Raw genomic sequence first — 25,032 nt, forward strand, 5'->3', positions numbered from 1 at the left:
AGAATAGATTTTTACTAAGACGTAAAATTCGTCACGTCTAAAATTTTTTAACACATTTTCGATGTAACTTACTTGTTAAGGGCCACCTAATACTTTGTCGCACATACGTTTTTCTTACGCATATCCTCTTTCACACATCCCTACTTTCTTTGGTCCTTCTCTACCTTTGTTACGTATTATATTTATTTCATCAACAATGCGTCACACGTAAATAAATCCAATTTCTTAGTAATTATTTAGTATTAAGACTGATAATTAAATAATTATAATCAATTAGTGTTATATATCTTACTTGGTGGGTCCCTGAACTGTTTATCGTATTGACATTACTGACATATTGACGTTTATAAATAAATTTTACGATTTAGTCAATGTTAATAGTTGATACTAAGGTTTATATACTACACTAAATGCCCTACTTTCATCATTGTTAAAATAATGAACAGAAATTAAAATAAAACAACTTATTGGATAAAGTAATTAAACTTAATAATAAATGCGAAGTTTTGGATCAGTGGTTCCCAAAGTTATTTTGTCTACTGCCCACTTTGAGAATAAATATTTTTTTAGCGTTTAAGCAATCTTTTAATTCATATTAGTTGATGTTCACAAGTTGTTGTTGAGAGTCGTGAGCTCATGCAGTCGTTGTCTAAGAGGCCTCCTAGCTAAATAAAATTACAAATAACCCCCAAGGCCTCTACACAACTCCCCCAATTTCTTTCTGGGTCTCTTATCCTTGAGACCTGCAGCGCCCAGAAGGGGCGTTATCGCCCACTTTGGAAAAGACTGCTTTAGATGGATGGATGTATGTTTGTTAGAAGGGGGGGTAGAACATAGTCTGTATAAACATAGGCTAAGGGTTGCCAGGTCACCAAACCTAAAAGCCGGAAAGACCAACCAGTCTGGACATTTGGGTAGAAAGGTCCGGACACCTACATGCCACCAGTCACTTTCGCTTGCGAAATGTAAAAAGCCTAACAAAAGCCGGACAACCCGGACACCGTTTATATCCGGCTTTATCCGTACGCCTAGCAACGCTACATAGGCTACGTAGTCGGTAGAACATCGGTGGCTTTAAGCACTTGACTTGTGATCTTGTGTGTTTTTCGATTTACATATGAACAATTATCGGACGTTCTTACGGCGAAGAAAAACATCGTGATGCAACCTGCACATATCTGAGAAGAAATTCAAAGATATGTGTGAAGTCAGCACTAGGTCAGCGTGGTTAACTTAAGGTAGGTTCTGAGCCCCTCAGTGGGGACAATGATGATGATGAGACGTAGTCGCAGGCGACAGCTAGTATGTATTTAGTGGCCATGACGTTGCAGTACAATGTCTTGTAATTGGAGCGTAGAAAATGAAGGAAGTGATCTATAATTAGGCGTGCAATGCACATATGGCCGACATGATGGAACGCGTAATGGAAGTCCCCCTTTGTTTCGAATCACTTATCGAGTGGAGGGAAAAAGTTTTTGAAGTTACACACGCTAAATATATCCAAAGATATTGCATTCCTTTGTTACCGAATATAGCACGTAAAGTTTAAAACATTTGTTTGGTAACTAGCTGTCGCCCGCGAATCCGTCCGCAAGGAATTTAAAAAAAACTTGGTAGCCTATGTGTTCTTGCAGACTATGTTCTACATCTATGCCAAATTTCAGCGTGATCCAGACAGCCGTTCTAGGGATACCTTCAAACAAACATCCATCCATCCATCCAAAGCTTCGTATTTATAATATTAGTAAGATAGTAAGATGATTACATATTCTGACATACTGCATACATGCACACCTGTAATCAGTATAATTAATCGTGTTCTTACATCTAATCGATAAAAAACATTTCCGCTCTCCACAACAATCATTAACAGAACGCAATGTTACATCGCTTTTCACTTTCCTACCCGTTAAGCGATAATAGCGTGATAGAACAATCGAACACAACACTTTCGCTTAACCATAATATGCAAGTAATAAATATTCTTTGTCCCTTATGGATGAGAAAGTTATAACTATTCAACACTTCACAGTTTTACTATAGTATATATATATTTCTTTATGCTAGGTGTCGCCCGCGACTCTATCCGCTCGAAATTATAGTTATGTTCTACATCTATGCCAAATTTCAGAGACATCCATGCCGTTCTGGAGAACCCTTCTAAGAAACATACATACAAACATTCACATTTATAATATTAGTAACATATTTAATCCTCTGCCAAGCGCCAGTAAACTTAACTATTATCCGTTCATTTATAAACTACCTCCATATTCATTCATATTCTAGCTACGTACGTGTTATTGTAGTGTCGTAACATTATGGGATAACTTTCGCTTTCGACAATGAATGTATTTGCATATGACGGAGCGGCTCAAATCGTGCCAATAGTTAGCTGTAAAGCTGCGTTTACACTGATGCGAATTATATCAGCTAACAGATGTATCGTTAGTAATATTATTAAAAATATGCGCATTAACTAGAAGTACATACTAGTTTAATAATCTTACTAATATTATAAATGCGAATGTTTGGATGGATGGATATTTGTTCGAAACAAACGGCTTAACGGATCTTGATTAAATTTGGCACAGATGTAGAACATAGTCTGGAAGAACACATAGGCTACTCATTAAATGTTTTTTTAATTCCGTACGGACGCAGCCGCTGACAACAGCTAGTGATTAATAAACGTATGGCAAAACCAATTCACCTAGAACCTTAAAAAAAATATTACATGGGACTTATAAAAAATCAATAAGGGATTTTTGTAAGCATAAATTCAATTTTAAAGTCATTATTCCGTAAAAATTATGAAATACACATTTGGCAATTTGCTAGTAAAAACGCACCTTAACAACCGTGACGCCCACGCCATGAAACAATTCGTTATAGCAATCACAATTCAGCAATTATTTCTTAACCGCTTCTGTTACTAAATGTCGGTTTACATTACAATCAGATAAAAAAATAGCCATAGACAAAGATCATACTATCTCTTTTTTTATCGATCAAAAAGATTCGAACGTCAATCCTTTTTTACCGCGCTTTTCATCATCACTTCACTATACGTCCCCACTAAGGGGCTCGGAGCCTACTCTAAGTTAAGAGTGATTAGGCCATAGTCAACCATGCTGGCCAAGTGCAGGTTGGTAGAATTCACAAATATCTTTAAATTTCTTCTGAGATTTGTGCAGGTTGCATCACGATGTTGTTCTTCACCGTAAGGACGTCGGATAAATGTATCCATGTAAATCGGAAATCGAAAAAAACACATTGGTACATGGCAGGATTCGAACCCAGTAACTGCAGATTGCAAGTAAAATGCTTGACCCCTGAGCCACCGCCGCACACTTTAATTTCTCGAAAAAATAATCAAAAACAACACAAATTTTAGATCTACAATATCGCCACCCACATCTACTAATATGTCCAAAATACGTGGGTTTAACTTTCCAAATGCAACCAAACAAATGAAGCATACCAAAAGAAATTACCGTATCTTTTACAAATAACTCAAGTCTACGCTTACAACATAAGCGTGAAAAGAATAGACAAAAATGGCATGCTTGAATAACAAGCACTTTAACACAAGAGAGTTACAATATGTATGCAATTTTTAATATAACCAAAAAATACAGTTAAATAAAATTGGAGAGTCTGTTTACAAATCCGAGTTGTTCCGGGCAATATCTTTAACAGCTGGATGGTTTTTGACAAAACTTTTAATGGAAAATAGGACCAGCATGTTAAAAAGGAATATTGGCATTTTAATTCCACGATGACGTTACTGGCAACATCTAGTTGAATAACTCTACATTTTTTGTTAAGAACATATTCATATTATAACCGTAGAAAATCCCAAAAATTCGAGACTAGTATAAAATACAATTATAATGACATATTAAATCTCATTCAAACTGGTCTAGTATACACAGAATTATGATTAAAAAACCTCACGTCTATTTCCAAATATAAGCTATCGCCTGCCTCTATCCGCGCGGAATTAAAAAAAAAACTTAATAAGTAGCCTATGTGTTTTTTTTATAGGAGAAGGGGGCAAACGAGCAACGAATCGCCTAAAATTATTTGATCCGACGCCCATGAACATCCGCAACGCCAGAGGAACCGCAGATGCGTTGCCGGCCTTTAAGGAAGGATTACGCTCTTTTCTTGTTCTTCCAAACTATGTTCTACATCTATGCCAAATGTCATTACGATCCCGTTGAACCATTCCAAAGATAACTTCTAACATCCATCCATCTAAATATTCGCATTTATAATATTAATAAGAAATAATATAATAAATGAACACTTAATACATCATCAAAGCTTTCATATCCTCAACATAGTATATAGTGAACATTATTATATCAATTTGGCAGCAGTGTCGATTGCTACAGGTAGTGTATTAACATATGTCGTTAGACCGGTTACTTGTAATCCGGTCGGGTGTTGCCTGTTGTATTTCCCACGACTATATTTCCGATGACTTAAAATAACAATTTTAATTAAACGCGTAACAAACAATTAATTTAATTAAACTAATAAACTCTACTAAATGTAGCACTACGACAAATAAAGTAGGTCAATAAGTTAGTTTAGATTCTCTCCTAATGGAACAAATTAAAAAATACCTTTTATTTTCGTCATTATCATCTCTATCGCTACATAGGGTAGGCACAACAGTTTTTACCCCTATTCTCATTTGCGTTTTTATTGATAGGTCCAAATGTTTAATCCAGATAAATACATCAGAAAAGATTAAACAAATTTAACAATAAATGTAACTAGATAATCGTATTTAGAGAGGGGACTCTTTCTTAGCAAGAACATCTTCTAATTGTAGAAAATTTACTGGATTGTTTTTAATTCTATTTTAATACATCTCTTAGAGTATAACACCTAGTATATAACGAATGTATATCATCAGTAAATATTTATCATGCGCAGGAGTCGAGCTGACGGTTAACAACCGTGCACAGCGCAGGATATGAAACTCGATCTCAAGGCAAACTATAGTAGCACTTTAACTACAACATTCAAACTTTATAACTGTTTGCAATATCTGAAACCGAATGTTAGGTACTGGTAGGGCATAAAGTACGTAAGCACGCCACTGCGTGGGCTTACTGGTAGCTAACAACGAGCGGCCAAAAAGTTTGAATCGTGTAGTACAAAATAACATATTAAATGTATTCTTGGCAACCTAGATAACTAATAACGCTAACCACCTAACTTGTACATACGTAAAGGAAGTCAGCAATATTCTATTCGATCTAAGATTTTATTGAAAATATTTAGTTTAGTTGTAATAAATGTTTCCAATAGTTTTTCACTTTAAAATTATAGCAAAACTGCTTTCGATTTTATTTATAATACTTAAAAAAATATTTTATATACATATGATTATTCCGCTTTTTTGCTTGTTTGGACAGTAATTGGGGAAACATATTAAATTTTACGAGTACGCGGTACCAAGGGATTTGAGTCATGGATGTGTAAAAACCTATGCATGACTATTTCTGATTATCCATAATTTTATTTCCTCTCTTCGATATTAACCTTCCTCATGAAACCACTTATCTATTGGTATTGGTAACTTTAACAATTTACCACGTATAGACGACGTTTTTTTATCTAGTAATTACACGATATTATCTTACTAATATTATTTTATAAATACGAAAGTTTGGATTATTGGATATTTGTTAGAAGGTGTCTCCAGAACGGTTCAATGGGTCTGGATGAAATTTGGCATGTAGGACATAATCTGAAAGAACACGTAGGCGCACCTGAGTATCACCTTGATATGCATTTCATCTAATTATATATCTGTAAAATAATTAATAGACAGTTCACAGGTGAAAGTTGATTGATCACTACATTAATACTATAAAAAACTAAAATGTAGATAAAAAAATTTGCTCTAAAATTTCAACAAGTTCAGTGGTACATACCTGGCTTACCTACCTGCCTGGCGATTTCACTTTCATATAAAAAAATCTTATCCTTAAATAATACTTTAACGGCGTACTACATTAATTGATACTGTAAATTCTTAAGCGTGTCTCGACACTGTACATAACAGTTAAAGGTAACTGTTTCACGAACAAACAGCTATGTAAGCTGTATGAGTTACTACATAATTACCTAATAGCCAACGTAGTATACTATAGTAATTTTAAATTATAATTTTTTGTCTCTAAATTACTAATAAATATCACAAAACTACTTAAAAAATCTTAAGCTGTTCACACGTAACCGTTAGTATGTTCAGCAATTTTATTTCCTCTCTTCGATATTAACCTTCCTCATGAAACCACTAATCTAATGGTATTAGTCACTTTAACAATTTACCACGCATAGACAGACGACGTAATTTTATCAAGTGATTACACGATCTTATCTTACTAATATTATAAATTCAAAAGTTTGGATGGATGGATGGTTCAAGGTATCATCAGAACGGATTACAATGAAATTTGGAATAAATAAAGAATATAGTGGAAGAACACATAGGCTACTTATTAAGTTTTTTTTTAATTCAGCGGACTGAATCACGGGCGACTGCTAGTCATGTTATAAAACACCGATATTGTAATAGGAACGTCCATAACTTACGTAGATGGAATTGCGTGTAACTAACGCAACATTACAGTGGGTTTTCACTGGTAAAACACTCATATAAAAGCATAGATATCCCTCTCATTTTCGAATAGATATTTCGACAGTGGAATCTAACCCTAATAGAGTACAAAAATATTTAATATTTCCATTTAAATTGGTCCCTAACTCTCATTAATGTTGACATTTGAGCTAGACCGTATTAATTAGGACGCTAGAATTAGGAGCATTATGAACTGTAATGTCGAGGGCTCAAGTTAATTACTGTTAATAGTGCTAAATAGATGTCTATTATTTTAATCTCGAAGATGGAAGGTCTAAATCATCAGCCTGTGTCAGTCCATTGGTACACACAGGATTTCCTACCATCTCATAAGGTCATGAGTCGAACGGGAAATAATATGGATAGAGAAACCCATAAGCAGTATATTGAAAATAATAAATTCTGTACCATTTGTTCTACCGTTTACTAAAGATTTTGTACTTGATGAAAATATAACAAATCTTACTAGTATTATAAATACGAAAGTTTGGATGGCTGCATGTTTGTTTGAAGATACATATCTCCAGAAATGCTGAACAGATCTCGATGAAATTTGGCATTCATATAGAACGCAGTCTGGAAGAACGCATAGGCTACAAATTATTTTTTTAATTCCGTGAGGACAGAGTCACGGGTGACAGCTAGTTAAATAAACTACAATTATTCCTTAACACAGTATAATGATTTTAATACACCGTTATGCACTTGCGAACCGTTCAATAGCATAGTTTGTACCATATCTTCTGCGTGCAAATATGACCTTTATTCCGACATCAAAAGACTACATTTTCTTTGTACAACTTTCGCAAATTATTAACCAAATAAATACCATTTTAATCACATAGAATTATATATCTTATTACACAAGAGTTTAAGATTACATTTGTTTGTACTATTACATGCATTACTCAGTAAGCCGTTATTACAATGACCTTGTATTTGTAACGCAAAATAGACCTTACTGTATTGCTTTAAGATCTAATTTCTTACAATTAATATGCACATACAGAGAGACGAGGTAAATGCGACTGTAACTGACTGACCTAAAGCTTATATTGGTTTGTTGCATAGTTGAAATTCAGCCTAAGGTTGTATTGTTGTGTATAAGTACTAACTGGTATTCATTCCTGGATCTAGGACATCTAAAAGCGGTTGTCATGGTCAGTAATGGCAGTGCCATTTACTAACGAACTACTGTGAGTTTTGAATAATTGTTAGATTATCAAAAACTGGCGTTTGTACCCTAATCTTTACTATAAATTTTTTTTTATTAATATTTTTCTTTTAATATGAAGTTAGTGCTTTAATATTATTTTTAATATGACATATGTAATTTATGAATATAGAAGTGGGAGAGGTGTGTCAGGATCGTGCCAAATGTATGTCCATACTGACCATAACACACTGACTTATGCTTCTTACGACAAAACCCAATATTCGATCTTTAATATTAATCCGAAGATTTCAATTCATTAAGGTGATGAAAGTTATAATAAATTGTATTAAATATTAGGTCATACGACTATACGATATCACAAAAATCAAAAGATAAATATATCAGGTCTTTGGCCGGCTATCGGTCAGATCTACCCAAGAAATGTTACCCACATATAGCGAAATATACGTATTATGCAATTACCAGCTGTCGCCTGCGATTCCGTCCGCGGGGGATTTAAGAAGATACTTAATTAGTAACCTATATATTCCTCCAATCTATGTTCTATATCTCTGCCAAATTTAGATGAAGTACCTTCTAACAACCATTCAACCAAACATTTGAATTTATACTAGTATGATCAAGCAGTCTTACTTAGATTTATGATAAAAAGACGTGTTCGTATCACCACTTTAATTGTTTCCAAAAAAAAATCCATCTATAATTGTATCTCTGAACCATCCATCCATCTATTGTTAGTCTCGCTGAAACTAGAGAACGGGTAAACGGATTTATCTTATCCTGGTCTTGAAATGTTCGTGGAGGTCTAGGGAAGGTTTATAAGGTGAGAAAAATCTAGCTGTCGCACTAGACTAGCTAGTAGACAATAAAAGACATTGTCAATTGAAATATATAAATATAAATTCTAATTTCCATTTAATTCGACAATACGTGGCATGTATAATTATATCGTGCTATTTACCCTTTATAAAGAGGGCTCATCACAGTAGCCGAGTAAGGGGGCAATAACACATGAATCAGTATCTAAAAGTAACTCGTGCCGTGCCCTGGAATTCATACTCTGTTATAGGCCAATCGATTCTTAACGTCGGTTTACACCAGTGGTTCCCAAACTTATTTTGTCTACTGCCCACTTTGAGAATAAATATTTTTTTAGCGCTCCCATATTTTCACATATTTAATAACCACTATAAGTTCAAATTAAATTAATTAATTATTGTGACGTATATATGTATATTAACGGAGAATCCTAAACGAAACTTTTACTATAACCCGCAACTTGAGACCTGCAGTGCCCACAAGGGGGCGTTATCGCCTACTTTGGGAAACACTGGTTTACACTGTCTAAACACATGGAAAATGTACTTCATCTTATTCTCCTTGGTAAACAAATAAGTACCTGGGTTTTTACAACCTTATTTATTTCTTTTCAACCAGGGCATGCCGAAAATCAGCTCCACGTGATTGTACTAAAGGAACACGCTTTTTTGTAAATTACTTTATGAGATACTATTTGTCGCCTGTGGCTCCATCCGCGCGGAATTAAAAAATTAATGAGTATCCTATGTGTTTTTCCGGACTATATTCTATATGTATGCCAAATTTCATCAAAATCCCTTAAGCCGTTCCGGAGATACCTTCAAACAAACATCCATCCAAACATTCGCATTTATAATATTAGTAAGATTGTATTTCCGTTCCCTAAGATGACAATTAAGAAGTTTTTATTTTTATTTTACACATATTTTTTTATATTTCCTTAATATAATATCAAAGTCATATAATTACGAAAAAATAACGTTATCTTATATTTTGATTACGTTTATTATGTAATATCAAGTCATATCGAACAATGGTAATGAGTCACAGAGTAGAAATAATTCGAGGCATTTCCTTTGTTCCCAGAATGTATTCATGTTGTACATTTGTGATGAATAGACTGTGGCTATGTAGTAATGAAAGACATGAGCGAGTGCCAAGTCTCAGAAGAAGATGTCATGGACAGAGCGAAGTGGAAGAGACGGATTGGGGAAGCTGACCCCACCATGTGGGATGCAAGCTAAGGAGAGAGAGAGAGAGACTGTGGCTATGTCGTTTTCAAACTGGAGGAGGAAATCCTGCGGTAATTTGGAAGGAGATTAACTGATGATTTATTTTTTCCCCTAAGACCTTTGGACTTATGTCTATACTAAGGTCTAAACCAATTTCCACCAAAAGCATAAAAAACAAAAAATAATTTTAACACGTTCTCTACTAACGCGGGCAGTGCTAAACGTCAGTGAAGTTTCCCTTTAGGGAACGTACCCGTACTACGTGACCCGTTTAGGGGGGGGCGGAGTCCTTAAAATACTACGGCCAGTCACGGGAGCGGGGGGTGGCTCAGGTTTTTGTCACGTAGTCATTAGTTGTTCTTTTTCATAATACATAATTCACTAGTAATTTAACTATGCATGCAGTCTTATGCTATAAAGAAGAGTATGAGCTAAAATATTTTTTTTTTCAATTTTTGCCTGCGAAATGATTAAAAATCATAATTATGAATTACTATGTAAAAATTAAAGGTGGAGGGTGTTTTGGCATGTACTACGAGTGGTCACCGAGTGGACGAAGGGGTCGAAAAAACTAAAAAAAAATAGGTCACTAATTTTGGGTATGTTCTCTTAGGCCTATTAAAATTTTAAATCTATATAAAATAACTAAATTGCTTGCCTGTAAGAACGAAATGAAAACTATTGTAAAATGCGGTCATCATCGACCGACGCAGCTTGAACTGATAGTCTATATATCAACCATCACTGACCGACACGGCCTAGACAGGAAACTGTGATTTTTTTTTCTCTGCATAAAACGTGTTAATAACATTACTCGTTTATTTGCCGACGTTATTTTACAAGTTAACAATTTGATTCCTTTCAAAGACTTATTTCGAGAAAAAAGACGATCGCATAATAAAAAAATGGTACAGGTAGACACTGTTAAGGCAAACAGGTGAATAGGAAACGAAGCACAAATAATTTAAAACAGCTGTTTAGTATATTAATGATATGAAACAAAAACTATCGGATTACGTTTCTTAAAACAGGGTTATTTAATGGTGTAAAGTTTTGACTAAGATATTGAATCATGGTTTCTGATAACAATTCAATTGTTTTACGATTAGCCATTCACATTATTATAATACTTGTAAAAAAAGCTTGAATAGTTTTATGCCAGTTAACGTTGCTTACTGAGACTAATCTTTGTTTGAAACATATCGTCATCCCTGTCATTACCTTTGACAAAACAGAGATAACAATATGTTTTAAATAAGGATTTTAGTCTCAGAAACTCACAGTTAATCTTCTTTACACTTAAAAATGTCTCCAACTGCCATAAAACTTATTCAAAAAAGTATTTAAGCATTTTCAAGAATGAAAGGGATGCCAATATGTTTTTATACTCGTTTCAAACAAATGAAAACAAAACAATTGCTATCTCTATCTAACAAGGTCTGTAAAATCTGTCTATCTCTGTCTAGGTCACGAGTCGATTTTGGAATCTATAGTTCGCCTGTAATCGTAAATATTTTTTTTAAAAAGCGTAATATTTCTTCAAACTATGCATAAGTGACATAAATAGAAACCGTTATACACCTGTGTACATCAATGTGCCATCGATTTAGCGTTGCATTAGAAATCGTTGCGCCAGTGAAAGCCGCGCCCTGACATGACAGCAACTCTAACGACCTTCCTATCTTGTATGAATAACACATCAAAAAACTCTACATAGATTCATTCCAAAAGTAAGTATAAGTACAAACTACTTTTTTTTTAATCAAGTCACATAGACAAATAATAAATTAATATAATACTACCGATTTACAATGACCAGTATGGTAGATACGACAAATATAAATATACCTCATAACGTCGCTTGCTATCAAGTACCTACTTAAAATAAGCTCTTAATAGTCCTCAAGCGATAATTATAACATTACAAGACGCATCTTCATAACTTCAACTAACAAGCTCATATTGCGCTAGTTATAATACATAGAGGTCATTCACATGAAAACACAGACAAACATAGCGTACATAAAACATATAATACTTAGTAAAACTATGTCTTTCTCGCTGAACAAATATCACAGTTTAATATGCACAAAGTAAATTTATATATTATAAGTAATCAAGCATATGTTATATATAAAATTCTCGTGTCACAATTTTCGTTCCCATACTCCTCCGAAAGGGCTTGACCGATTCTCATGAAATTTTGTGACCATATTGAGTATGTCAGAATCGGCCAACATCTATTTATACCCGCGCGGACGGAGTCGCCGGCGACAGCTAGTTATGTTATAATAGTTAACGTTGTTTTCATTTATATTTTTATTTCGAGAGTCACTGCTAGGGCCCGTGTGGCATATCCCTTAATTTACGAACAGCACAGTTCATTCATAAAATAATGCCTTCAAGTTTGAAATTTCCTTTGCATTATAGGTTCAAGCGATTTAACTATGCTCGTCATATTCATATTATGTCTATAAAGTCGAAATTCTTTTGTCATGTAATTCAATCCCTCGCTTATGTCGCATCAGGAGCATCCGAGCGTTTCGTAAGGCCACGGCCAAGTCACGCCTCGACGCGTGGGAAAGGAGTCCTTCGAGGATTCGACATGTACGTCATTCTTTTACTACTCCTGACTTTATGAACAGCACAAGAACTCCAATGCTTTGCGTTTTATAGTGTAAATCTCGTAGGCTCTCAGATTTACTGATTTGAAAATAATCCTTAAACATTAAAAACCCATATATAGTGTATTTTCGTTCGTGTAGATTCGAAACTATGAACTATTCTATTGCACGCTACTCAATTGGCGCGGGATAAAATAAAAAGTTCTACATCCATGCCAAATTTCATCGAGATCCATTGAGTCGTTTCAGAAATACCTTCAAACAAACATCCATCCATCCAAACATTCGGGTTCATAGTACAAAGTAAGAATACTAGCACAAAAAGATTGTAAATACGTCGGACATTACGTTCGTTCAGTTATATATCTACAGTATTGTATACAGTGCTTTTTATTTAAACAGGTTATTAATACGATGTTTCACATAACGTATACGCATAAAACCAAAACAATCAGGTAAACAAGCCGGATAACTGATCGAAAACTTCCCGCCATTGTGCCTACTTATCGTAGCGGAAAACTTACGCGTTTGTATATCAATAATAACGCAAAATAAAACATTATTTTAAAATTATTACACTATGTTATTTGTTTCTTGAAACCTTATGGTTTCAAACCAGTAGCATTCCCTTGCACTCGGAATAGACGACGAAAGTAACAACCAGAGACTACCACCCATTCGAAAAATTTTGGGCACCCCTTGATGCAGCCAGAGCAAATAACAAAATAGCATCGCTCGTCTCGTCAGTAAAATTACGTATCAACCAGTTTACACAAGGAATAATCGGACAAAAGTTTAATAATCCGTATCTAAAAATTAAGATTGAAGAGAACGAAAAAAAAAATATATTTTTAAGGCTAGAAAATGAAAACCTATTAAGTGTTCCTTCAAATACTTCTCCACAAAAGGTTGAGAACCTCTGGTCTATGGTTTATCTTACTATTGTTGACCCTCAAAAATCAGAGTAATATATATAAATGTTTAAATTAACTCACCTCTGTTTTATCAGCAATCCTCAAATCTTCTAAACTCTTACTGCAGTTCTCCTTAAATCTCCAACTACTCAAAGTTCCATATTCACTCTTTTTAACAATGGGCACATCACAATCTCCTACATATGGCTCATCGTAAATAGGTTCCTCATCCATTGTATAAGCTAGTGTATTTCTAAAATCTGATTTAAGATAACTCGTAAAGTTACATTGATTTTCTTTCTCTTCAACACGATCCTTACATTTGCAGTTCAAATAACATTTAAAACCATCACCAGAATGACATTTACTGCACTCATTCGGTATTTTATCATCAATGAAAGTGCTAAGACGAGGCTTACAATCATTACAGTTACCGTTATCTGTGCAAAAGTGTCCCGAATCACGGTTTATAGTACCTGCACTCAATCTAGTATATGGCAAGCTTAATGTTGAATGATTATTTACTATGGCACAATTTAATGATGTGAAACAATTTGTTATAGGATTAAGAATGTTTTGATTAGCCATTAGTGACCTTTGTGCTATATCCAGCACTTCTGTACATAAGTAGTGCATTTCTTTAGGCTTTGTTTTACTCATATCAGCCTCTACCACATCGTAAATATGTTTATTAGATTGATTTTGTGCTTCCTTTCTTTGTAAAGCTTTCTCAAGCTTTTCTATCATCTTTTTAGTGTCTTTCCTCTTCTTTTCAGGAGATTCTGGTTGAGGTACCGCTGTAGCTTCTGGTATAGGAGCAGCGAAAACACGAGGTGGTTTTTTAGGTGGAGGACCTGGAGGTAATGGCTGTTTTAGAGCTTTTTTCAGAGTGTCTGTTAAAACTAAGTGAGGATTCTTACGTTCCAGCTTCATTGTTTCACTTGATGCGCACAGATCGTTCATGGACTCCAAATTAGTTTTATCAACATCACTATTAACAGTTTCAGTTTCTTGAACATTATCTTTTATTTCAGGTATATTGAGAGTGATATCAGGTTTTTCATAGTGAGACACAAGTTGTTTAATTTTACTAAATTTTTCCTCTTCCAAATTTTCTGTTTCCGAACTAACACCACTGTCCGTCATAGCATCCTGTTTGTTATCTGTGTCTTTCTTTTTTACAACTTTAGCATACTGATCCAATATATGCTTCGGGACTTGAGAATCCGGGATAGAGTTGCCATCGGTTCTAATCATTTGAATTTCACCAACAATTACTTTATTGTTGGTTACTTTAAAATTTTCCTTTTTCATTTGATCCTCCAACAAGTTTCCGAGACGTTTCAGTCTATCCTTACTAAGTTTCTTTTCGCCCATTTTTAATGTGAAATCACCAGATTCCGACCTACCATTACAACTTCCATGCCTTTTAGGTGTGTCATTGATTTTCTGGCTCCGGTCACAGCGGAATGCGTGACTTCTGTGCAGTTTCTTACCAGGATCACTAGTTTGGCGAGATAGTAATTTCTTTGTATCACCAGCAGTCCTTTTTACTTCACTGTACAAATAGCTGTGGTTAGGTTTAGGCGATATATCGTCACTAGAGTCTGAATCAGCGCTATTGCTTTTCTCCTTAAACGATATTTCATTTCGCTCGGTTATGTTTCCTTTACCTATATAAATATTTTCACTGCCTACCTCGCTGACCTTACTTTGTATACACAGCTGCTTCGGAGCGATTCGTTTACGAACAACCGGGACGTTTTCGACATTCAAATTCTCAAATTTACTTTTTATCGCTTGCACTCTGTTGGACGATATCATTATTTTGGAGCAACGAACATGTTTAAGCACTAAATTTCACTTCAACACAACATACACACAATTCGTGTCAATCCTTATCACAATATTGTACAGTATTATTCGATAACTTACACAAAGACACTTCAACTAGTGAACATGTTTATATTTCGCTATGAAAATTAATTGCACTGTCGTTTATTTCAAAAATTAACTCAAAACATGCGCTGTTAAAAAAAACTGTACGACTATGACCGCGTTATACACCTGTTTAACGTTTCTTTTTTTATTTATTCACGTTATAAAAACAGACAAAAGCTTGATTCCTGTTGAATTTAAAACAATCAACTGGATAAGTTGAACGTGCAAAAGTTGCAACACCTGCGTCCGTACCACGACGGATTGTTATTTTCTCGACTTCGATATTTTGAAACACGAACACGATTCACTTGACAGAAAGTTTACATAAACAACAGTTCCCCGCTCGACTCGTGTCAAGCTCGTGATAGACAAAGAGAGCAGAGTATTATAGTGATACCATACTACAATTCACAATATCTACCATTTTAAATAAAAAAAAAAAACTATGGTAGCTTTTTAAAATAAAATTAACGCCTCAAAATTACTAAAGTAGATCCAAAAAAAGTAAATCTATTTTATTACAAATGACGTTAACGAGGATTAATGGGAGAATGACGATATTTTCAGTTCTTAAAAACTTAGTCAGCCTTACTCATCATTAAAATACATGTTAAAGCTGTCACCAACCACAAAAAAGAAATAAAAGAGCTATGATAGGAAATAATTTATTAGAATTAACAAATTCGTTACATTTTTCAAATGTACTAATCACTCAACTTAAAATTATTATTCGAATAAGGCATATATTATTGGACTATTACATTTACATGAGTTTTGAAAATTATTACATGGCTTCGGGTTATTACGTATCGGGAAAAGTATTATGACAAGAATCTTATTCTTACAGAATCATGGGTTTATCTAATATCCGGTAATGATCATGCCCTTTTCAACTTGATCGGCCTTTTCTTTTCCAGTTAGCATTTCTATCAGTTTCAATCCAAACCAGTAAGCGGTACCTGGACCCTGAAAAAGAAAAAATAGTTTTAAATTATTCAAAATGTTTCGTTTTTTGTTTATGGTTAAATTGTTTCTTATAACTAGCAACACTTACTCTGCTGGTAACAATGTTGTCATCCACAACAACCCTTTCTCCCTCAACATAAGTATAATCTCCAGTGATTTTGTCTTTGGTTGTAGGGTATGATGTTAATTTCTTGCCTTTAGCAATACCATGGGCTACAAATGCTGTTGGAGCTGTGAAAAAATATGTGGTTAATTCTTCCTTAGTGTTCTGTATAAGTAATCTACCCTAAGGGACTCCCTTAGTTATGACTGACTGTTCCAATGAAAGATATTTATTATACATATTAATTCTGTTCATTATTCTTAATTCCAAAGATGAACTGCGTTGACATGGTCCAATCCTAAAGGAATAATCATCCCATATGGTTTTCTCAAGATAAATAATTAACTGTTCCAAGATTTTAGGAGTGTTTTGGCTATCATTATTGCGATTCTAGGATGATTTTACTCACATAACTATTTTACTACCATGAAATTATACTAATATTATAAATGCTAATATTTAGATGGATGGATGTTTGTTCGTTTCTAGCATCACCAAAACAGTTCAATGGATCCCAATGAAATTAGGCATATATGTAGAACAGTCTGGAAGAACACACTACCAATTATGTTTTTCTTTACAGCGCGTGGACGAAGTCGCAGGCGACAGCTAGTAAATTATGAAGTTTATAATCTATGAATTAAAGTTGAACATTGATTTAAACTTACCAGCACATATTGCAGCTACAATTCTGCCATTTTTCTCATGATCCTTCAAAAGAGTGCCAACAATACTGGACTTAGAAAGACGATCAGATCCCTCTAGACCACCTGGGAGTATTACCTAAAATTAATATTTAAATTAAAATCTAAATATTTATTGATTTTAATATAAACTAAAATGAATAAAGTACAGTAGAACACCTATTAACCAAATTGCCAACAATTCCAATTGGTAATAAGCATTATATAAAAAGATTTGAATTGACTCTAGTCCAAATTGTTTCGGATAATCGGTTTTCTACTATATACCAATTAGTTGTGTTCCAAGTGACCAAAAAAGCCTTACAGCGTCAAACTGTGGATTCTCAGCCAGTGCATCAGTTAATGACTTATCTGGGACAAGAGTCATCTGACGAGAGCACAAGACAGGAGCATTGCTGTCCAGGCCTGCCAATGTTACTGTTACCTGAAAAATTCATAAAATGTATTTAAGCAAAGTTTCAAAATGAGATAGTAAGTTTATTATATATAATATTATTTAATATATAATATTGAAGGATCTACATTAAATCATTCTTCCATAATATTTAAAATGAAATAAAGTGTAGTGTATCCAATTGGCAGCAAGAATATTAAATTATCATTTTTATAGAATGTAGGAGTCAACAAATGATAAAAATTGAATACCCACCCCTCCTCTACGAAGCATGTCAACGGTAATGACAGTCTCCATCTCTTCAGCGCCCTGAGCCAGGATAACCAAAGCAGATTTTGACATTGTTCCAGTTGTATGGAGAGATCTGTGGAAATTAATTGTAAACCAAATTTAAATAAACACAGTAAGACCTTACCTTAAATGGATTTTTTTTATTTATTTCAATCTAAATCTATTCTTTTATCACTAGTTACTTGACGTCTTGAACTACGAATAAGCCGGGTTATCTAGATTATGCAAAACAAATACAAGCAATTATAAGCTGTTATTGAAATTTACCTGATATTCGCAAAAGGTTGATTTCTGATCTGATGGTTGCTAATTTTAATCCCAAATTGAGTGCTTAATAATCTCGAGGAAGTTGACGTGAATGCAGATTTTTTAAAAATGGAAAACATTGAAATTGACACGATAATTGATAAAGGTCACCCCCTTGTCACTGTCACTGTCACCCTTTCCTTTTTTTTTTTAATTTTATGACCTGGTAACATAGACCTTTAGGTCATTTCTAATTTGGAAAATGTTCATTACTTTGGATCATCCTTGACCCATGATTAATTATCAAAGAGCAACCTGATAAATGAAATCGAACTCAAAAGGTTTTTGTCTTTCATAAGTCGTCCTATTTACAATACTAAAGCATATTCAATTTGGCTAATTTGTGTTTCTTTCAAGGACGAATTGATTTTCATCTGAAACTACAATTTTCAAAAATCAAAACCTAAAAGAAAAGTGCTACCATCAACTTTTTGTATTATAAGTATAATTAGATGTTATTAAAAGCATAAAAATCATTTCAACTCGTCCTAAATAAGTGAACACCTTTTTTTTAAATATAGGTTTGTTACAAAGGAAAAGGAAATGCGTACATATTTAATCTTTGCTTGCTTATAAAACCATCAACAACAGACCAACAGACAGATGTTCGTTGACGGCAGTTGACGGCTTTTCTGCTTTGTCTATGAGCAGCTTCCTTTCATACATAACGTCAGTAGAACAAAAAAAACTGTTCTTTTTGTTTTATTAATTTTATGATTATACTTGACCTTTTGGTTGTGAATCATGTAATTTTATAGTTTCTAGTCTAGCCGTAGTTTTTTCTTGCATTTTGTGTGTTACTTTTGTGTTAGTTTAGTGTGTAAATATTGCAGTGAGGTTAGAAGCTGGTCATTTTTTATCACTAACTGATTTTTTATATTGATTTAATTAAGTTAATTCAGAAAATAACATGGATTTTGTTAAAAGAGAAGATCCGAATGTCCTCGATGAAGAAAGTTACAAGGTTTATATAGATAGTGTAAGTATTTGGAAAAGATTTGTTGGATATTGTAACTTTTTTTTGAAACTCTGTGTATAATATTTTGATTTTTAATTTAAGAGTTATTCCTAATAGAGTAATTGGAATTTAGGTATATTTTGTAAGACATATTATAACATACACTTTTATTCAAATTATTAAAAAACAATTTAAAAACATATTGAATTAAACATTTCACTTACAACAGTTAGTTTAACAATTATACTAAAGAATTAATTTGTACCGTTTAATTAATAATAATATTACCGAATAATATTATTATTTATTTGTTTTATCTAATAAAATATTATCTCTATTTTAATTGACAAGCAAAACAACTAGCTAAAACTAAAAACTACAAAAAAGTTAGGTAATGCTATATTGTTATAATTAGAATTAAAACTTAAAACATTTACACCTTAAAAAGAAAAGAGTGTAATAAAATAGCAAATTTTTAAGTGTTTTCTCTAAAGAAACTATGATTAAAACAAGTTTCATGCCTACATTATACTAGTGGAAACCATTGAGATACTGATTGAATAAACCTAGGGAAAAAAAGAAAATTGTAGTTTAAAAAAATAAAAGTGTGAATCATGAAAAATATGTTATGTAATAATTGATAAAAATAAAAATTTATCTTACTACAATGATTAGCATATTTTGCTTCTCAATAATTAAAGAAGTATTGAAATAAAATTATTTAAATAAATATTACAATCTTTACCATATGAATTAAACAAAAAAATTAAGATTTAAAATAAAAATTGTTTTTCTCCAATAAAAATAGAATCTTCTAATATTCATCTCAATTATAAATAAGTGAAAAATCCTTTATCTCAGGTTTATACCCATATCTAGTAAGTAAACTTCCTGCCTCCCACAGCAGCATTGTGGAATGGTCTGTCCATGGCGGTATTTCTAAACCGCTACGACTTAGGGTCCTTCAAGAAACGAGCTTATCACTATCTCAAAGGCTGGCAACGCATCTGCAGTTCCTCTGGTATTGCTGATGTCCATGAGCGTCGTTGAGCACCTCGATGTTCCCGGTGCTCGTTTGCCCCCCTTCTTTTATAAAAAAAAACATGTCTTACATCTATGTTAGTATTTAAAATTATATATTATTATAATTTCATAAATATTTTTTTAATTATTAAATAACCAGTGTCATAAAACACACTTTACGTAAGAAAATATAAATAAATTATCATTACAGTTTCAGAAAACCCATCAGATGGATATGTCTGACTATCACACACCGATATCCATAGAGCAGCTGCATCAGGCTATGCAGTCATCTCTTAACGCAAGTTCCATTGTCCACAACTTTCAACTCTCACCGAGACAGATGTCTACTCTCATGTTAAAATCCAATCATCTAAGCAGAAGTTTGAACTTCACCGATCTACCTTCCCATTTACCACGCAACCTTACATCTGATATGGACCTTGTACATAATTTAGCCAACGATTTGCCACAAAACCATCGCCATGATGATCTACTCTTAAACAGTAATCTAGCACGTAATCTTGAAATGAGAAATCTGAACGATTTAGAATTACAAGCAAGTTTAACTCAAACTTTAGTGCAAAATTTAAACGAACAAGAACTAGCTAGGAACATGACTGTCGAGATGGGGCGTATTAATGATGTTATACCACAAAACATTGGCAGAAGTGATGCCCATTTGCCCCATGATTTGGGACACGAGATAGATTTATCACATCACTTAAATAGACAGAATATTGAACAAGATGTGATGATGAATCAGGAAGGTAGACGAACACCGTTGATTCAATCTATACAAGATGGTCATATACTTGAACAAAATTTAGTACAAAGGTTGGACCAAAGGTTAGATCAAACATTGGGACATAGAATGGAACATAAAATGGATTTGAATTTGCACGAGACAAGCCAACGGCACACAGAGCAAGAACATTTGTTACCAATGCCATTTCATATTAAATCAGAACAAGAAGACGATGGTTATTTTTACGAAAGCATTAACCATGGGATTAATAATAATGCAATAAATGGTAAGTTGCATCAAATTTGTAAGAATTTTTTTTATCTATATCCATACAGTTAGTAAAATTTGAATGTCTGTATGTATTACCGGAAAAAAATCGTGTACATGATGTATATGTATTTGCTTTAATTATATTAAATTTTCTACCGTCTGTCTGTAAGTCACGTTTTGTTCCGGGTAATTCGCTGAAACAATTTTTACCAGACTCAATGGAAGGTAGCTAGGTATTATATGCACCTTTTTATTTATGCTTGTTCTAATTCCAAGCTGACGAATTCGCGGTCGACTGCTAACATAACAAAGTTTACATCCGTGTCGATTCTGTGCATAACATTGCAATTATAGATTATTTTAATGTCCTATAAATTATTCCTAAAAAATGCATTATATGACCATATTCAACCCGCGTCAGTCCCATGAATATTTATATGATACCGGTGAGAAAGGTCAGTAGCGGACTGGTTTCTAATACCACTAGATTCTCAAATCAAACGTTTCCATAATATGTTGCATCTTTTCACACGACGTTTTTTTTCTTCTCTGGTTCAAATTAACACTAAAAACCAGTTGAAGAAATGTCATTGACGATGTTTTCAAATATTCGTATGCACTTTTAAATGTCATCTGATATTCAAATTGACTATTTTCATTGCATCTGTAAATATAGCTATCAAATTGACTGTTTAACCTTCATTTGACCAGAAGTTTCTTGTTTTTTTTTCTAATATTCTGATTCCTAATTTAAATAAATTGATTTTTAAATTTTGCACATTTTTACTAATTTCTAGCAATGTCTTCGATATAAATTTACTTAAAATATGCTTTAAATTGTAAGTGATTATCTCTTAATTACAGGTCATTTATCTCTCCATCAAGAGCACACGTCAGCGAACGCAGCTTCACTCCCGCAAGACCAATTACACTATTATAATAATCAATTACCCATTTCAGCGTTAAATTCAATAGACCATTTATATTCTCGTCCACAAAATTATGTTCAAAATTACGGCACTAATATCAGTCGAGATAATCCACAAAATCTAGTTGTCCATAGACAATTTAATAATAGTCCGTACCCTGAAGAGTTTAAAAAACCAATTGAAGATGGCGATGTTGGCGGGAAAATTGACAGCTCCAAAAATGAAGAACCTAAAGAAAATCTAAAACCTACTGATCAAAATAAAATGTTTTATACAGAGTATAATCAAAATACTTATACAAATAACACTGACAAGAACGAAAATGAATCCAATATTAATAATAAATTATTTGACGAAGTTTCAATGAATATAAAAGGAGAATACGCTTGTTTTAAATGCAATGAAGTGTTCCCTTGTAAGCGTGGTTTGAGACAACACGTAAAAACATGCGTCGAGAATGGAGAAATGAATGATTTGGTAGAAAAATTGGGAAAATTCTGTTGCACGCAGTGTTCGTATCGGTGTCAATCGCCCGCCATTTTGAAAATACACGAGCGAACGCATACAGGAGAGAAACCGTATTCATGTACATTTTGTGATTACAAATCCGGCCAAAAGAACAACGTAGCCAAACATATTCTAGTACATATGAAAGAAAAACCATTTAGATGTCAGTATTGTGATTATAGGTGTGCTCAGAAGAATAATTTAGTAGTGCATGAGAGAACTCACACTGGTTATAAACCGTTTGCTTGTCCATATTGTGATTACAGGACGGTTCAGAAACCTAATTTAGTGAAACATATGTACTTACATACGGATCAGAAACCTTTTAGTTGTGATATGTGTAGTTATAGATGTGTACAGAAAACTAACCTAACAAAACACAAACAGCGACATATGAACGATAAGGAAGGTGATAAAGTTGAGATCAAAGGTCAAGTGAAGCCGTACAGACCTCGACAGAAGTCTGTCAAGTGTCCACACTGCGCGTACAGATGTGTACAAAAGTCTAGTTTAGAGAAACATTTACAATTCAAACATAATGAACTTAGTATTGAGTTTGTGCCGGAGTACAAGCAAGGTGTTAATTCAAAATGTGACGATATCTGTGATGATACGATACAAAATTTGAGTGTTAAAAAAGACGACCCTGTGTACGTTGAGAATGTGTGCCAGGACAAAGCAATGGAGCCTTTGAAAATTCAGTCATAGTGTTAAGTGTTGTTTTTATATTAAGTGGGACATGTATATACTAGGTAAGTTTTCTGGATATGCATGTGTGTCCAAGATTTCTCAATTTATATAGTTTATATGACCATAGTTCAAAGGTAGAATAAGTTTTAATATAGGGGCATGTCATTTAGCTGGTATAAATTTTTGTGAATTTTGACTTTAGTTACAATTTTATTCCAAAGTCAAAATACTCAGAACCAATCTTTATCTTTTAAAGAGAATGTAAAAGAAAATAATATGTGTCATTACAACACTGATCGTTATAAATGGACTGGGTATAAGACATAGTATTTTGTGCCTATTAGAGTTTTGGCGCGTTTAAACCAGAACAAAGTAACTCTGTCAGTTCCAAGCAATCCCCTATCCATTTATAGTGCTTTATGAGCATTAAAATCCAGTTTTTTTTCTTCTGAAATATTAGAACAAAAACATATCATTTTTGTAGGTTGTACAAAAAGTTACATACAAGCATGTATTCATTTTATTTCAAGAAACAATTTTAAAACCAATTGTGAATTTAAAATACCACAAAATGGGTATCTAACGGTGTTGCCAGTATATGTATACTATTTCTACCATTTAATGGCGCTGGCGCTACCAAAAGCTTATAAGGACTACTACATTTTTGCTTTTGAAACTAATAACAAAAAGAGGTTAATTAATTACAGAACATTACTTATAATTTTTTTAATAAATATACTAATATTCTGATTAAAAAATGATTTTTTTCGATATATCGTATGTCAAATTGGCATAGATAAGTTTGATTTTTTTTTATCTGTAACTACCAATGTTGCCACATACAAAAACATCGAAAAAGGTTGCCTTATTGATGACATGCCAAATTATTTTTATTGTGATATAGGTTGTTATGTGCTCTCTTGATTCCTATGAATTTTATGTGATTTTAAACAGCATATATCTTGCTGTTCTTATTATATAAGTTACGTAGTTGGTTTATATAGAGGGCGCTAGTGTCTTAGTAATGTTGTTTTTACTACTAGGAAAAACCAGATTGGGTCGATAGTATTGATTGTAAATCTAAAATTGACATGTGATTTTTTATGAGAAATATGATATAAAATATGGAGAAATTAAGTAATTCTTAATTAAATTAATTCTTTATTTATAATTTGAGTTAATACTTCAGAGTACTAAAAACCATTTAAACAAATTTAATTGTATTTTCTACTAACATTAAGTTAAGTGAAAACAATGAGGAGCTTGTTTATACTATCAGAAAATTATGAACCTTTGAAACGGTCAAAGAATTTAATTCACTATCCACTAAAAATGGAAGAAAACCGTCACCATAATAAAATTTAGTATATGTATATGCTATAAATTTCGAGCTAAATGGGTAGGGAAAAAATGTCCTTGACTATGTAATTTTTTTAGTAGATATTCATTCGCCACTCATCTGGTTTTTCTTATGAGTTAAATGAAATTGCGTTGTGAAATATTTTAAGTCAAGAAGAATTGAAAGGTGTTGAAATGGATTTGTTTTTAAGATTTTCTATGTCTTTTTTTTTCTTGCTTTTGGGTATATTTATTTGTTTTGTTTTTCTTAAAATTACAACAATATAAGCCAATATTTTAATTCTTCTAAAATGAATTTAGTATTTTGAAAATAACATCAATTTTTTATGCAAAAATTTATTATGGACTACGGATTATGTTCGCCAAATGCTCAATTTGGTTGTAAATTATTTGTTGTCATTTTGGGA

The 25,032-nt window shown here is 33.1% G+C and overlaps 3 protein-coding genes across 3 annotated transcripts in view; 1 reads left to right on the top strand and 2 right to left on the bottom strand.

Moving 5' to 3' along the window:
- The window catches only part of LOC106124541 (uncharacterized), a 45,770-nt gene extending 30,046 nt beyond the window's left edge, over positions 1 to 15,724 (bottom strand). The window contains exon 1 of the mRNA XM_013321316.1: positions 13,518 to 15,724. Within this exon, the coding sequence (XP_013176770.1) occupies positions 13,518 to 15,260 (1,743 nt within the window). The 5' untranslated portion in view covers positions 15,261 to 15,724. The remainder of the gene's footprint in view (positions 1 to 13,517) is intronic.
- A 332-nt stretch (positions 15,725 to 16,056) lies between these two features.
- On the bottom strand, positions 16,057 to 18,347 carry BmDJ-1beta (DJ-1 beta). Its single transcript, XM_013320500.1, has 6 exons — positions 18,103 to 18,347; positions 17,800 to 17,908; positions 17,455 to 17,574; positions 17,115 to 17,229; positions 16,432 to 16,574; positions 16,057 to 16,343 (listed from the first exon to the last, which is right to left on the bottom strand). Exons 1-6 carry the CDS (start codon positions 18,219 to 18,221, stop codon positions 16,239 to 16,241), a joined length of 711 nt encoding a protein of 236 aa, XP_013175954.1. The 5' UTR covers positions 18,222 to 18,347; the 3' UTR covers positions 16,057 to 16,238.
- Positions 18,348 to 18,798: 451 nt separating this feature from the next.
- LOC106124710 (zinc finger protein 334) lies at positions 18,799 to 23,652 on the top strand. The gene is made up of 3 exons (XM_013321629.1): positions 18,799 to 19,120; positions 20,334 to 21,156; positions 22,005 to 23,652. The coding sequence occupies exons 1-3, from the start codon at positions 19,052 to 19,054 to the stop codon at positions 23,282 to 23,284; spliced, it is 2,172 nt and encodes a 723-aa protein (XP_013177083.1). The 5' UTR covers positions 18,799 to 19,051; the 3' UTR covers positions 23,285 to 23,652.
- The last annotated feature ends 1,380 nt before the right edge of the window (positions 23,653 to 25,032 follow it).

The sequence above is a fragment of the Papilio xuthus genome, unplaced genomic scaffold, assembly GCF_000836235.2.
Source record: "Papilio xuthus unplaced genomic scaffold, Pxut_1.1 DF825946.1, whole genome shotgun sequence".
Classification (NCBI taxonomy): Eukaryota; Metazoa; Arthropoda; class Insecta; order Lepidoptera; family Papilionidae; genus Papilio; species Papilio xuthus.

Coding starts and splice junctions, on each gene's coding strand:
- BmDJ-1beta (XM_013320500.1), bottom strand. CDS start 18,221: ATGTTTTCCATTTTTAAAAAATCTGCATTCACGTCAACTTCCTCGAGA. Junction 17,909..18,102: donor CAACCTTTTGCGAATATCAG/GTAAATTTCAAT, acceptor TAATTTCCACAG/ATCTCTCCATACAACTGGAA. Junction 16,575..17,114: donor TGTAGCTGCAATATGTGCTG/GTAAGTTTAAAT, acceptor ATTTTTTCACAG/CTCCAACAGCATTTGTAGCC.
- LOC106124710 (XM_013321629.1), top strand. CDS start 19,052: ATGGATTTTGTTAAAAGAGAAGATCCGAATGTCCTCGATGAAGAAAGT. Junction 19,121..20,333: donor ACAAGGTTTATATAGATAGT/GTAAGTATTTGG, acceptor TTATCATTACAG/TTTCAGAAAACCCATCAGAT. Junction 21,157..22,004: donor TAATAATAATGCAATAAATG/GTAAGTTGCATC, acceptor TCTTAATTACAG/GTCATTTATCTCTCCATCAA.